Below are 16,881 nucleotides of genomic sequence, written 5' to 3' on the forward strand. Positions count from 1 at the left end.
TATCTCTAGTGGTGATTGTCACGATTTTGTAATGTCTCCACTTTCCAATCATAATAGTCCTACCTGATCAAAGGGGACATCAGAGAGTAGCTAGGTGGCCATTGTTTTAGTCCCACAGAGTTTAGATTAATAGAAGCGATGCAATTTGAGATTAAATATACCACTCCTCTAGGGCGATAAGAGGGTTAGGTGTGTTGCAATGGGTGGTTCAGATATCTGGAAATATCCTGGTTTGCCTCGACGAAAACACATGGAGTGCCATGGGCTCCACAATAAAAAATATAAATTGATTCACTTTTTTTGCGTAATAAATCCTACAGTTTTACTTTTTTTATATATATGATAATTGAACAAAGCGTTCATCCTGAGTGTGTGTGCGCAACTACACGTGTGTGTGTGTTTGCCCCACTTTTGCCACATGGGCACAAACTTTTTTTATTTTTTGGATAGGATTGGGGTCATATACCACTCGGCACTACTTCCAAGTCCCGACCACAAATCAAGTGGTTGTAGAACATTTTGTTGTCAGATACTCTGTCAACCACCTCACACAGACTGGTCTGCTCCTACCCTGCATAACAATCTATAGGCCTATTGGTGGAAATGGCTTCAGAAAAACTTGTGTGGGTTTTAGCTCCGAAGGTCTGCCACTTGGCAGCTGTATCCTGTTTTCTCCCTGGGCCGTCCTCTGGGTGTGCTCCCATCTCCCCTTTTTACTGCTTGAGGAAATGTTGTGAGGAAGAGGCAGAACTGATGGAGGAATATAGGTTGTGAGCAGAGGTGATGGACGCTAGTGTGAGTCTGCGCATGGTCCCACGGATGTCCTCCTGAATGTACTACTAACTGCAGACTACTGAATGCATTCTGATGGTGTATCCTGGTGAATGCTGCAGGTACTGACTTTGTGTTTAGGCAGCGGCCACAGAGCTTGTATAAATCTATCATCCAATGGCTTTTCAGTGGCTCATATGTTGACGGACAACGATGAGTACGGAAGAGCATCCACACTTGTTTTTATTATGGAACTTGTTACTTTTGATGAACTAATGTCAATTTCATCTGTTTTTCATCAGTGTCTGGCCACGGCCTGGTGCGTCATTCACATTAACCATAAGCAATCCATTACTTTGCGCCGGATGTCATTCATTTCAATTGCGCTCTCCACAATGGAGAGGAATTCCAATGCCCCCTTGTAGTTGTAGGCTCAGTTTCGAAACGTATACTGTGCGTCTTCAGTCCGTCCAGAGTCCATCGAAGAACAGGAAGTTACCAAACCACAGAACATTTGTGGTTTTCCACGATGGGTTTACGGGATAGCTAGCAACTTGTAAACAATTACCTGTTGCTGTAAGTGAATATTGTTTTGTTAAAAAAATAATACACATTGGCATTTAAGCCAATTTATACTTCCTGTTGCCTCCCCTTTTTTTAGATTATTGTGATGGTAGTGGTGTTTTTTGTTTGAGGATTATTAGGTGGAGGTTGCTAGCTACAGTAAAGCTTTTAGAAACAAGTTGAGGAAAAAGTAACTTAACTAAACATTTTATCAACTGAAACTGTATGTTTCTCCTGTCTTAAATGAAAATGCCCTATTTAACATTCTCCCAAATTAAACCTCTGACAGACTCTCCTCCAGCTTGTCTTGCTTTGTGAAACAACGATATTGCATGACGTTGACATACCACATAATGAAATGCATCACGATGCAAACGGGGCATTGGTCCTGTCTTGAAATTAAAATAGTGTTGCTGTAAGCCATTAAGGCAGATATAAGCTGACTGGGTTGGCTAGCTACTGGCTAATTAGCGCTGCGGCGCTAGCCCTTTAGCCCCATGCTGATGTCACCATGCTCTAATGGCTGCCAAACTGCAAAGTATGTGGCATCCACATTAATTAACTCACTGACAGAGCTGCTGCTATGATTTGATTTATTTTATTATTATAGTTTCATGCATCTTATAAGACACTTTGATATAGTAAAATGTAATAATCGTATGTACAGTGCCTTCAAAGTATTTACACCCCTAAACTTTTTCCAAATTTTTGTTACAGCCTCAATTCAAAATGATTTTGATTTTTTTCACGTGCCTACACACCCCATAATGACAAATCAAAAACATTTTGGGGGGAAATTCTTGCAAATGTATTCACAATGAAATGGTCTGAATAGTGGTTTTCAACAAGGATCTCTCTGTACTTTACTCCATCGCTACCTCGATCCTGCCACTGAAAAACATCCCCACAGCATGATGCTGTCACCATGCTTCCCCATAGGGATGGTGCCAGGTTTCTTCCAGATGTGACACTTTGCATTCAGGGCAAAGAGTTCAATCTTGGTTTCATCAGACCAGAGAATTTTGTTTCTCATGGTCTGACACTCTTTAGGTGCCTTTTGGTAAACTCCAAGCGGGCTGTCGTGTCTTTTTACTAAGGATTGGCTTCCGTCTGGCCACTCGACCATGATTGGTGGAGTGCTGCAGAGATGGCTGTCCTTCTTCTGGAAGGTTCTCCCATCTCCACAGAGGAACTCTGAAGCTCTGTCAGAGTGACTAACGGGTTTTTGCTCACTTGCCTGACCAAGACCTTTCTCCCCCAATTACACATTTTGGCCGGGCAGCCAGCTCTAGGTAGTCTTGGTAGTTCTAAACGTCTTCCTTTTTAAGAATGATGGAGGCCACTGTGTTCTTGGGGACCTTGAATGCTGCAGACATTTTTTGGTCCCATTCCCCAGATCTGTGCCTCGACACAATCCTGTCTCGGAGCTCTACGGATAATTCCTTCGACCTCATGGCTTCGTTTTTGCTGTGACATGCATGCACTGTCAACTGTGGCACCTTATATAGACAGGTGTGTGCCTTTTTCAAATCATGTCCAATCAATTGAATTTACCACAGGTGGACTCCAAGTTGTAGAAACCAAGGATGTTCACTGGAAACCTGATCTCAATTTTGAGTTTAATAGCAAAAGTTCTTATGTAAGTAAGGTATTCTGTTTTTTTTTTTTTTTTTTTATGTGCAAAAATTTCTACAAACCAGTTTTTGCTTTGTCATTATGGTGGAGTTGTGTGTAGATTGGTGAGGGAAATATGTTATTTTAAATTCATTTTAGAATAAAGCTGTCACGTGGTCTGAACTTTTGGAATACACTAGATATCTAGGTACACATGGCCAAATCTATGTGGACACCCCTTCAAATTAGTGGATTTGGCTATTTCAGCCACATCCGTTGCTGACCGGTGTATAAAATTGAGTACACAGCCATGCAATCTCTATAGACAAATATTGGCAGTATAATGTCCTGGTACTGACAGTAGAAAGACTTTCAACGTGGCACCTACATAAGATGCCACCTTTCCAGCAAGTCAGTTTGTCAAATTTCTGTAAATTTGTGTTTGACGGATGCCAGGAGATCGCAACCTGCCCCAATGCATAGTGCCAACTAAAGTTTGGAGTAGTAATGGTCTGGGGTGGTTTTTCATGTTTTGGGCTAGGCCCCTTAGTTCCAGTGAAGGGAAATTGTACCACTACAGCATACAATGACATTCCAGATGATTCTGTGCTTCCAAGTTTGTGGAAGGGCCTTTCCCATTTTCAGTATGACAATGCCGCTGTGCACATGGCGAGATCCATAAAAAAAATGGTTAGTCAAGATTGGTGTGGAAGAACTTGACTGGCCTGCACAGAGCCCTGACCTCAACCTCATCGAACACCTTTGCGATAAATTGGACCACCGACTTCGAGCCAGGCTTAATAGCCCAACATTGCCTGACCTCACTAATGCTCTTGAGGCTGAATGGAAGCAATTCCCTCACCAATTTTCCAACATGTAGTGGTAAGCCTTCCCAGAAGAGTGGAGGCTGTTATAGCAGCACTGGGCATTTTGTAATGAGACGTTCTATGAACGTGGTGGGGTGAATTTTTTTGTTGACAGGTGTGGCATATCAAGAAGCTGATTTAACAGCATGATCATTACACAATAAAAGGCCAATTAAATGTGCAGTTTTGTCACTCGACACAATGCCACAGATGTCTCAAGTTTTGAGGGAGTACAATTGGCATGCAGACTGCAGGAATGTCCACCAAAGCTGTTGCCAGAGAATTTAATGTTAATTTCTCTACCAAAAGCCGCCTCGATGTAATTTGGCAATATGGACAACGAACACAATTGCATTTTATCAATGGTAATTTGAATGCACCGAGATGGTGACGAGCTTTTGAGGGCCATTGTTGTGCCATCACCTCATGTTTCAGCATAATGCACGGCCCCATGTCGCAAGGATCTGTACACAATTTCTGTAAGCTGAAAATGTCTTCTTTCATACTCACCAGACATGTCACCTATTGCCATGTCTTGACTTTCAAGGGTATGTGTATATGCATGTGATGACCAGAGGCACAATAAGATTTAGCGTGTGTGTTGACTCACCAACATAATGTCATCCAGTAGGGCCCCCGGGGACCTCAGGAAAGCGCCTGAAAGGCTGTTTGCGTTGTTTATCAAGCAGGAAGTGCTGTGGACGGCTCAGTGTTTACACTGAACAGCGCTGCCCGGGGGCCATTGTTCTCTGTCTGGAAGCACTGGGGGTTATTTCTGTTATTGTTGCTTAATTTGTCCGATGTTGTCAGAGGAAGTGTCTGTGTGTGTGTGCGCGCGCTCGCTCATGAGATTGGGATATGTGTTGTAAAGGAACGCAAGGGAGGCGGGGCAGCCCGGAGCATTGGGGCAGAGGAAATCGCAGGCCCCCTATTTCCACAGCGTCTGTTTGTCGTCTCTGATCCCACTGTGATAGAGTGCCTTCATTGTCGGAGTTGGCCGAGCAGAGAGATTGAATAGTAATTGTGAGCGTAGCATGCTGCGGGCTAGCACCTTTCCACCCCACCCCCCCAATAAACTGCAATGCCTGTTTGGATGCAAAGAGTATAGTGGTATTAGCATACACCACTGAGGATAGCAAAATGGTTGTTTTGCTATAGATTGAGTTGGGTACTTCAAATTCAGGTGTTCATTTGCCGACTGGACCACCATGTGAGCATCTCCCTCACACCACAGATTTTAATCTACTCTTTGTTGGTTGTTTCTGTATGAGCTAGTGAGATAATAATTCGGACACTGCTGAATTGGATGTGGCAGGTCTTCCCAGGTTAATCGGGGCAAGTTGTGTCTTGTGAAAGTTTGCTTCCTTTCAGTCTCCTCATTATCACTGATCGAATTGTTGGAAGCAATAAAGTAGAATCCTATTTACCAACGGTAACAAGGAATCAATTTTGATGCGCAGTCCTGGTGTATTCTTGCAACCATCAATGACAATGCGCTAGGTCAAGGGTCACCAACTATATTAAGCTTTAGGCCAGGGGTGGGCTAACCTTTTGGTTCGAGGGCCATATTGGGGTTTTGAAATTCAATGGAGGGCTGCACAGATTTTTTGGCGGACCAATTTTGTTTGTCAAAATAAATTTGCAGGTTAGAAAAATAGTAGTTATTTGAAAATGTATAGGTCCATAAGAAATTCTACGTACTTTCTGTCTAGTTTTAATGTTGAGTTTCCTGTTGTTTTTCTTCTTTACTTTAACCCCTCACGGGCGTGATTAAATGGGCTCAGATTCTGCCTGCTGGGCTAGTTTGCCACCGCTGGCTTGCCCTTCTTCTCAGATGCCTCTTGATTTTATAATGACTATAATAAAGTAAATCTGACTGCAAATTGACGATTTAACCTGATCTAACAAACTTCAATTTTAATGAATACTAACATGTTATACCTTGATTACACCCGTGCAAATGCCATTCTCTGTTGACAATTCCATTGACCGTCAGGACTATTTAAAATGTTTTTCTTCATAACCTGAAACTTTCGTTTTAATCTTTTTTTGGCAGATGACGAGGAGCTGCTGATTGAGCGGAGCATCCACACAGGCATGATCAACCCTGGCGACCACTGGCAGACCATCCAGCACGATGGGCCTGTGGCGCGCCTCGAGTATCGCATCCGTCTCAAGTGTGACGAGAACTACTACGGCAGCAAGTGCAACAAGCAGTGCCGGCCACGTGACGACTACTTCGGCCACTACCGCTGCGAGCAGTCCGGCAACCGCGTGTGCCTGGAGGGCTGGATGGGCGAAGACTGCCAGACGGGTGAGTTGGCGATCTTGGCACGTTAGCATATGATCCCAATTCAGCGGGGGAGGGGACAAATTCCATCAGGTGGCAATGGTATATGGGTACTGCGCATGCTAGCAAGCTCTGAGCTCTTTAGTCCAAGTGCTATAGGTATAAACAGTGGCCTTTTTATTAAAAGCCGGTCTATGGCCTCCGCTGCTTGATAAATGTAAATGGCCCGCTCCCCTGATTTTTATAGTACATTGGTAATCCTCCTTGATCTGCGGAGTACATGCTTCCGATATAATGTAGTCAGTTTAAAGCTGCTATATTGTAACATTTCAGCTTTTTTTCCCCTTTTTTTAACATTAAATTCCAATTGTTTTAGTGTATGACTGCATTAGTTTATTTTCTGATCATGCTCTTGAAAGAAGTCATTTCAGATTCTTAAACTATTATTATTTTCGACCTCTGACCTTCTATTTGTTTTACATTTTTTTTTGTATACACTGAAGATGGCCGGCTAGGCCACTCTGACCATAAATAATGTCCATCAGGGAGACAGGTGCCCTGACTTTTATTCACAATTCAAAATTCATAACATACCAACAGCCTCTGCTGCCAAAATGTCAACATTTATATAAGCCTATTTTATTTTCTACAACAGAGACCGCAAGCTAGTGCCAGTGACTCCGAGTGAATGATGTAGATATGCTATTTAGCTATGCTTTTGAAACAAACATGTTTTTTACTTGATTTGAATTTGCTCTGCTGCTGATATCTCTTACTGGCAAGCAGTCAAATTGAGCCGTTCTTTGTCCCTAACAGTGTGACCCATCCAACTCAAAGTAGCTTCCTACCAGTATTCAAGTGTCCCAGTGGCCACTACATGAAGTCTGACGAGTGCACTCTTGGAGAGGTGGTCTTTTCTGAGATTCAAGAAATTGGCATTTTAATGTGCAATTCATAAAATAAAGTATTTCAGAAAATTCCAAAAATCCATTTAATCTGCGAAGGCACATTTTTTGTAGTAGGGCAACAGGGCAGATGCTTGGCAGCTAGTTGAACGGTCTCTAAAGCATGTTGTCCATTTTAATTTCACCTCAAAGATTGAAATTTACTTACTACTTTATCATAGACATTATGTGGAGAAGAGATATTACTGAGATCACCTTTTTAAAGCTTGTTAGACGAGCCACCCCTGTCTATTCCCTCTCGTGCTGCAGCTGTCATGTGAAAATAGCATGCACACACACTGGCACAGAGGCTGTCTCAGGACTGGGTGTTTATCATTCTGTAGTAGGCTACACCTGTCAGTCAGCTGGTGGACGCATCCTACTCCATGCTGTAGACCTATCAATAAGGTGATAACCGACCATTCGGTGCTTCAGAGTGTGTTCATTGTCATAGTGACACTGCAATTAATACTTTAATGTACATCTAATGAAAACATATTGAAACTCATATTTAAATGTAGCAATTCAACAACAAACGCTGTTTAGCCTGCGTGTCTTTTACATCAAGCCATTGCTTTCCTTGTAGCTCAACTGGTTTGCAAGGGATTTTACATTTTTCTAATGGTAGTATTTTTGGGGGGGTTCTTTTTTTCACTGTGCTCCTCTGTCCTGTGCAACCATTTTGCAATGCATCAGTGCAACAATGTTGTCACTGGCAAACGTGATCACACCATCACGTGCGCTCTCTCTCTCCTTTCAAACATCCCTATTTTACATTCAGCAAGCTGGAATATCTCCTCGATAGAGTAGTAGTAATTATAATGGTATGAATTAAGTTTACAATAAGCGATTGTAGTCTATTTTGTCCGAGGATTCCAAGTAGCTGAGAGGCCAGATGCATAGATGCGCAGAGTGAACCGTGATGACTGTGTCGCCCAGGTTAAAGTGTATGAAACCATTATGCATTAGCTAAATATTAGCCCTAACAGTAGAGTGAATACCTAATGAATTTACAGTGAAGTATATATTTTAATAAGATTATGAAATGACAACCTACGATGGATAGTTTACTTCGCTCCAGTCCCCGCCGGCACGCAGCGCAAATCTCCCCAAATTAAGGTTTTTGATCATACCCAGGCTATAACAACACAATGCAATAATGCATTTTATTTATAGATTTTTTTATTTAAAACATTTGAGTAAAGAATTCTAGACTGTAAACTGCAGTGGATACGCCATTTCAATAACTGCTAAAAGCCCTGCGTTTAATGTTTCATTGCAAAATAATCTGTCCTAGGCCTGATTTGGGCAACCATTTGGAGCAGTAATGGTCTCTTCTCGACAGTCTGCAATGTCCAGAAAGGCACATCAGCAGGACAGTAGGTTTTGTCAAAATATGGCCTGATGCGCTGTTAGTCGTGGATCCAAACAATACCTCTCGTTATCGCTCTCTACTCTTTCTGTAATTATCACTGTAGTGTGAACACTCCTGTTCACTTGAATTAGAATTAATAAAAAAATTAATGTTACTGTAATTGGTGTGGACGGCCTTTTTAGAATGGGCTAGCTGCAGTGTAAAAGAGGTAGCGGGGTGTTGGTGGTAGTTTGGGGGAGATGGCTGGGCTCACTAAATCACCCCATTTGACCTTAGTAGTCAAGGGGTTAGAGAAGGGTGGAGAAGAGGTTTTCTTTGGGGGTCCATGTTTTGCACTTTGAGTGAAAGCAAATAAACGAGCCCTTCTCCATCTGCCCCCCCCTTTGCTTACTCTTTCTTGCTCTCAACCTGTTACGACGAGCAATCCCCTATCCGGGAGCGTAATTATAGCCTCAAGCTCATTACCATAACGCAACGTTAACTATTCATGAAAATCGCAAATGAAATGAAATAAATATATTGGGTCACAAGCTTAGCCTTTTGTTTTAACACTCATCTCAGATTATCAAAAAATGCTTTTCAACCATAGCTACACGAGCATTTGTGTAAGAGTATTGATAGCTAGCATAGCATTAAGCCTAGCATTCAGCAGGCAACATTTTCACAAAAACAAGAAAAGATAGCAAATGTTCAGTTTTTCCAAAAAGATTATTTGTGTAGGAGAAATTGCTCCGTTTTGTTAATCACGTTTGGCTGAGAAAATCCAGTCATTACAACGTGAACTTTTTTCCAAATTAACTCCATAATATCGACAAACATGGCAAACGTTGTTTAAAGAATCGATCCTCAAGGTGTTTTTCACATATCTATTCGATGATAAGTCACTCGTGGCAGTTTGGTTTCTCCTCTGTTCAAAATGGAAACATGCACGCACCTGGAGATTACGCAATAGTTTCGACGGAGGACACCGAGCGGACACCTGGTAAATGTAGTCTCTTATGGTCAATTTTACAATGATATGCCTACAAATACGTCACAATGCTGCAAACACCTTGGGGAAACGACAAAGTGTAGGCTCTCTCATTGCGCATTCACAGCCATATAAGGAGACATTGGAACACAGAGCCTCAAATCTGGCTCACTTCCTGTATGAAATTTAATCTTGGTTTCGCCTGTAGCATTAGTTCTGTGGCAGTCAGACAATATCTTTGCAGTTTTGGAAACGTCAGTGTTTTCTTTCCAAAGCTGTCAATTATATGCATAGTCGAGCATCTTTTCGTGACAAAATATCTTGTTTAAAACAAACGCCTTTCATTCATAAATGAAATACTGCCCCCAGAGGTTAAAGAGGTTAATACTCTGTTCTCGTTCACCCTCTCTACTCCCTCTCTTTCTCTCTCACAGCGATCTGCAAGCAAGGCTGCAACCTGTTACATGGAGACTGCTCAGTCCCGGGGGAATGCAAGTAAGCTCCTTTAACATCTCCCTATCACAAATCATTTGCACTGAGCTAAGCGATACAACGTCATATTGTTTTATGACCAAGGTTTTCTGCCTACGATGTAACTTAGAAATATGATATCAATATTTGTGGTTGAGCTGAACATTAGAATGGAGTCATGAGTGCATTGAGATATAGCCTGCAGCATTTTGTGTTCACGTACAACTGACTCATTCTGTTCAGGGCAACTCAATGGTATAACGCCATGTCACTTTGTAACTGTACATCAAACATAGTGATCATAAACGTTGACACTGAGTTTTATGATATGGAAATGTGAAGTGCACATTTGGACTCGTGGGTGTTTGGCTTGCTTGCATGACATCAAAGTGGTATTTAAGTGGTATTTAATCCTCATCTTTCAAAATAGACGGAGCCCTGATAATTTACAGCTTTTCCCTCAATCTGACAATTTGCAAAAGTTTCCCATTAGCGGTAGGGATCAGGGCAACTTCTTCAGAATGACTGTCAGTTAAGACCCATACAGAGATGTGATGCATAGACCGTGAGCTCTGACGTCATGTATAGCATGTTACTGTACAGCCACTGCGCTCCAATTTAGGTGCTTATCGGTATCCGAATCTGCCATTTTCAATCCATATAAGGGTACGTGTGTAAATGGCTACGGAATGGAGAGCCTGATGTATTTGTTTCCCTGTGAACGGAGGATATTACACAATATCCTGTCAATCACCTAAACTTCCCACATTCCCCCAACCAACTCCCCCGTCTTACCGGATGGACTGACTGGCTTCCCTGCCGTCATCAGGAAGGGAGCGCTGGTACGAGCCACATTATTGCTAACAGGCCACTCAGAATGTGCCGGGGTTGAGTGAGCGGCAACCTCATTTCCTCGCTCTGTAATGAATCCAATTGAAAGGCCTCATCGTACTCGATCCAAAGTTTTTAAAAAATGAGGCACCTCTCAGCGGGCTCCGACAGTACAGATATTTAAAAAACGAAGACCTCAAGACGAGGTCTTGAGCTGCAGCGGTTTACTGTGTTGGTGGATACACATGTTATATTGGTCGAAGCAGTAGACTTTTTCTGACACATTGTTGAGCCCTTACAATGCTCCTCGACTACTCATGGTATTTTGCAACCTCTGTTCTTAAATGGACTCTAGCATTAGTCAAAGTGTAACAGAGGCTCAAATTGGACCCAACGTGTCACCCTGAGCATTTGCGCCTACCTGTGAAGTTTAATTCCAAAACCCTATATATCCAATCATGGCATGGGGATTGTTCCGTGACAGACAAGTTTCATTTCAGAGCGACAATCATAGTCTCTTTTGAAAATGCTATATCTTCCTCACTTACAGAGAAAAAAGTAGCACTGCAATGTTTTACACATTCAAATGTCACAAATTACTTTAAAGTTCTGCAAATATTTTTTAAGTTTTTTAAAATTATTTAAAAGTATGCGTGTATATCAGTGAAAAAAGAAACGTCCTGTGCACCTGTGAAACGGTCGTCAAGACACTAACCTCTTACAGACGGTAGGCAATTAAGGTCACTGTTATAAAAACTTAAGACACTAAAGAGGCTTTTGAACTGACTCTGAAAAACACCAAGAAAGATTACCTGTGTCCCGGCTCCTCTGCATGAAGGTGCCGTAAGCCTGTAAAGGCAGGTCCTCACCAGGCAACAACGTTGCGTATGGACACACCCACCGTCGCTAGACAGGACTGGCAAAATGTGCTCTTCACTGATGATTCGTGGTTTTGTCTCATCCAGGGTTGGTCAGATTTGCATTTATTGTCGCTGGAATGAGCATTACACCGAGGCCTTTACTTTGGAGGGTCTGTCATGGGCTGGGGTGGTGTCACAGCATCATCGGACTGAGCTTGTTGTCATTGCAGACAAGCGCAACGCTGTGCGTTACAGGGAAGACATCCTCCCTCCTATGTGCTCATCCTGACATGACCCTCCAGCATGACAATGCCATACTGCTCGTTCTGTGTATGATTTCCTGCAAGACAGGAATGTCAGTGTTCTGCCATGGCCAGCGAAGAGCCCGGATCTCAATCCCATTGAGCACGTCTGGGACTTGTTGGATCGGAGGGTGAGGGCTAGGGCCATTCCCCCAGAAATGTCCGGGAACTTGCAGGTGCCTTGGTGGAAGAGTGGGGCAACATCTCACCACAAGAACTGGCAAATCTGGTGCAGTCCATGAGGAGATGCACTGCAGTACCTAATGACCCCCCCCCCTCTGCCTTTTGTTCAGGGACACATTATTCCATTTCTCTTAGTCACATGTCTGTGGAACTCGTTCAGTTTGTCTCAGTTGTTGAATCTTATGTTCATACAAATATTTACATGTTAAGTTTGCTGAAAATAAATGCAGTTGACAATGAGGACATTTCTTTTTTTTTGCGGGGAGAGATGTATATCTCACACACAGTAATAAGATCTGTATGTAAAATACACGTTTAGCTGGAATGTAATTTTCACAATGGATAAGTATATATGTTTTGACAGCTAATTTTAATCTAAAATCTAATAATAGTCCTTTTACAGACACAGATACCCATAAGCATTCATTTCTGGGGGAAAAAATAACAAAATGTGAAATATTGGTCTATAGGGTTCTGGAAATATACTATGTGATATTACTAGTAAACGCGTAACCTGGCAACCCCATGAGCAGAGTGTACACTTAAGTTTAAATATACACGCAATCGCCCTTGGGCAGCCTCGTAGGCACAGAGTGTTTGGAAAGATCTCCAGTGGGAGAAGGGGGGGCAGGGGCTATTTTGGATACCTCAAAGGAGTTTATTAGAGGTGGTTTTGGACTGGAGCCATATTTGATGTGTAGGCTGGAGACATTCACAGCTATAGTGAAGCTAAGCATAGTTTGTTTCTTGCTCTTTAGGGTCTACTACTGTAAAGCACATTTATAAGGAGTGTGGAAATACATTTTTTTTTAATGGCAATACTTTATGCAGAAATATGTCTTTTTAGTTTGAGTATAAATGGAGAATGGGCCTAAATATCTAAAACCTTTGAAATACAGAGTAAGATTGAAGCTATTTATGCTCTTACATGACAACAATGGAAGAATGGAAACCGTTTACTGGCCTCTGATGCAAATTAACTGACTTCAACCGTGCAAAAGATCTAACAAACTGTTAGCCTGAGGAATTTTACCCCTGTTAGCGTAGCATTAGCCTTACAGCAAGGGCACATCCTTGGCGGGGGTGTCAAACATGCAAGCCCATTCAAGCCGTCCCACATTGAAATGAACTTTCTGTATAGAAAGGATAGTTAGTCTTTTCACTCTGTTTAGCTTGGTAACAGTTATCAAAATGAAAGCTAAAGACTATTTTAGGCAAATTTTGACACTGAGGAAATATAATACATTTTAAGTGCAGCCCTCCAGACATTGGTGCCATGCGGCCGCGTGGCATAATTAGTTTGGCAACTCTGCTCTAGCTGTTAGCATAAATACTCGCACAGCTGCAATTGGTCATGTTGTACTTGTGTTTGAGCTACTGCTAACAGGACACTTCTCAAGCCTTCTATACAGTGGAGGAGCAGCATGCTAGGTATGCGGCTAGCAGAGTTATGGAGACCTTGCCTGTGAGAGGAGCAGCAGCTGGACGTGCCCGTGCTGCAGGAGAGCAAGGCTCAAAATACCCCCAGCCGCTCCAAAACTGACAAGACAGCTGGGCTGACTGACTGCTCCGTATCGGAAAACCGCTGGCCTTGGAATAGCAGGGTGCTGCTGTGTGAAATGATTGGTGCACACACGCACTGATGCTTTGACTCACCACACACACTGCGTACCGCCACAACAGCCTAGGAACCTCCCCCCAACGGTATTGGCCCCTATGGAACTATGGAAGTATTCTTAACCTCTAGTGCCCTGGAATGTTCTGCTAAGATTAGTTGGCATAAGGCCTTGATGGATGGAGGGATGGGTGAAAAGAGTTTGGATTCATTTAGAATTACTTGTTCTTTCGCCCAATCCCAACTAAGCTCCTATGCATGATTTGAAAGGGTTGTAATTGTCTACAATTCCACCTCGCCTATTACAAGGAAAAGGTGAGCTTATTCATACAATGCTTTACACTTATTCAATCCTCTCTGATCCACACAAGTGCAGCCAAAGGGTTCACAGATTGGTTTGTGATTGACAATGGCCTGACTTTTTCAGCGGAAAACTTACTGAAACATTGTCTACCTGGACTTGTCCCTTGAGACATGCTCATTCTGTGACAACCATTTTCCATTGCGTGCCCTAATGACCATGTGTGTGTTGATGACGCTTGCCCTTGATGTCCATAGGTGCAACTATGGCTGGCAGGGCCAGTTCTGTGACGAGTGTGTCCCCTACCCAGGCTGTGTTCACGGGACCTGTGTCATACCCTGGCAATGTAGCTGTGAGCGCAACTGGGGAGGCCTGCTGTGTGACAAAGGTAAGGCATAGGCACACCATGGCTTGCATTTGAAGTGAAATCAAGTCAAATACTGTACATTTTTAAAAGGGACATTTCCACCCAGGTAGATGCCAGTCTTTCCCAGTCATTTGGGATTGAGGTCTGACGACAATACCTTGTGCATGTAACAAAGGTGGTGTGGAATACGGACTGACCATGACCAGTTTAGATGCATGCGCATATTATACTGTGTGTGTGTGTATACACTACTGTTCAAAAGTTTGGGGACACTTAGAAATGTCCATGTTTTTGAAAGAAAAGCAAAATTAAAATAAAATAACATCAAATTGATAAGAAATACAGTATAGACATTGTTAATGTTGTAAATGACTAATATAGCTGGAAACGGCAGATTTGGTTTTAAATGGAATATCGACGTAGGGGTACAGAGGCCCATTATGAGCAACCATCACTCTTGTGTTCCAATAGCATGTTGTTAGCTAATCCAAGTTTATAATTTTAAAAGGCTAATTGATCATTAGGAAACACTTTGCAATTATGTTAGCACAGCTGAAAACTGTTTTGCTGATTAAAGAAGCAATAAAACTGACCTTTAGACTAGTTGAGTATCTGAGCATCGGCATTTGTGGGTTCGATTACAGGCTCAAAATGGCCAGATATGACCTTTCTTCTGAATCTCGTCAGTCTATTCTTGTTCTGAGAAATTAAGGCTATTCCATGAGAGAAATTACCAAGAAACTGAAGATCTTGTACAACTCTGTACTGCCTTCACAGAACAGCGCAAACTGTCTCTAACCTGAATAGAAAGAGTGGGAGGCCTTGGTGCACAACTGAGCAAGAGGACAAGTACATTAGTGTGTAATTTGAGAAACCGATGCCTCAAGTCCTCAACTAGCAGCTTCATTAAATGGTACCTGCAAAACACTAGTCTCGTCAGCAGTGAAGAGGCAACTCCAGGATGCTGGCCTTCTAGGCAGAGTTGCAAAGAAAAATACATATCTGACTGGCCAATAAAAGAGAGGGATTAAGATGGGCAAAATAACAGACACTGGACAGAAGAACTCTGCCTAGAAGGCTAGCATCCCGGAGTCGCTGTTGACGTTGAGACTGGTGTTTTTCTTAGTAATTTCTCGCATGGAATAGCCTTCATTTTTGCAAACAAGCATAGAAGGACGAGTTTTAGAAGAAAGGTCTTTGTTTCTGGCCATTTTGAGCCTGTAATTGAACCCACACATGCTGATGCTCCAGATACTCAACTAGTCCAAAGAAGGCCAGTTGTATTGCTTCATTAATCAGAACAACAGTTTTCAGCTGTGCTAACCTAATTGCAAAAGGCTTTTCTAATGATCAATTTGCCTTCTAAAATAATCTTGGATTAGCTAACTTTTAGATTAACTGTCATCAAAGTAATGACTCGGACGTCAGGTTTGATATGAAAGCTTCTTTTAGGAATAATACTTGTTCACGTTACATTTAACAACTTTAGATTCTACAGAGCAATGCAGGTAAGATGCTAGCAGAAAATCAGCTTAATCACCTTGCACCTGCACATAACTGGCGTGTTATCTCTCTCATTCCTGTTGCAAGGCATTCTGGAACTTGCAGTCAAAAGTGTAATTCAATACTAACCAATACAATTACATATGTAAATAACTGTAAAGAAATGTCTTTAGATACAGCTCAATGAATTAACTTAAACATTAACTCTAACACATTAGTTACAACACTAACACAATGTGTCATTGGAACAGAGGAGTGATGGTTGCTGATAATGGGCCTCTGTACGCCTATGTAGATATTACATAAAAAATCTGCCGTTTCCAGCTACAATAGTCTATTACAAAATTAACAATGTCTACACTTTATTTCTGATCAATTTGATGTTATTTTAATGGGCACATTTTTTGGGGACAGTTCTAAGTGACCCCTAAATTTTGAACGTGTGTGTATGAAAAGCGAACCACACACACACAGTTGAAGTCAGAAGTTTACATACACTTAGGTTGGAGTCATTAAAACATGTTTTTTAACCACTCCACACATTTCTTGTTAACAAACTGTAGTTTGGGAAGTCGGGTAAGACATCTACTTTGTGCAGAAGTCCTTTTTCCAACAATTATTTACAGACAGATTATTTTGCAGGTACACCTCCATTTGACATAATTTGAGTCTATTGGAGGTATACCTGTGAATGTATTTCAAGGCCTACCTTCAAACTCGGTGCCTCTTTGCTTGACATCATGGGAAAATCAAAAGAAATCAGCCAAGACTTCAGAAAAATAATTGTAGACGTCCAAGTCTGGCTCATCATTGGGAGCAATTTCCAAATGCCTGAAGGTACCACATTCATCTGTACAAACAATAGTACGCAAGCATGAACACCATGGGACCACGCAGCCATGATACCGCTCAGGAAGGGGACGAATTCTGTCTCCTCCAGATGAACGTACTTCGGTGCGAAAAGTGCAAATTTGTTCTATGTTGCTCTGTCTGTATACTACGTCTTGCTTGTCCTATGTTGCTATGTTTTGCTTGTTCTATGTTGCTATTGTTT

The 16,881-nt window shown here is 42.1% G+C and overlaps 1 protein-coding gene across 2 annotated transcripts in view; it reads left to right on the plus strand.

Annotated features, from left to right (window-relative positions):
- Positions 1–16,881, plus strand: part of jag2b (jagged canonical Notch ligand 2b) — a 103,521-nt gene that overhangs the window by 39,375 nt on the left and 47,265 nt on the right. For both annotated transcript variants that reach the window (XM_046291792.1, XM_046291793.1), the window contains exons 4-6: positions 5,872–6,129; positions 9,829–9,889; positions 14,215–14,345. In XM_046291792.1, coding sequence (XP_046147748.1) covers positions 5,872–6,129; positions 9,829–9,889; positions 14,215–14,345 — 450 coding nt within the window. The remainder of the gene's footprint in view (positions 1–5,871; positions 6,130–9,828; positions 9,890–14,214; positions 14,346–16,881) is intronic.

Source organism: Oncorhynchus gorbuscha, linkage group LG12 (genome assembly GCF_021184085.1).
Source record: "Oncorhynchus gorbuscha isolate QuinsamMale2020 ecotype Even-year linkage group LG12, OgorEven_v1.0, whole genome shotgun sequence".
NCBI lineage: Eukaryota > Metazoa > Chordata > Actinopteri > Salmoniformes > Salmonidae > Oncorhynchus > Oncorhynchus gorbuscha.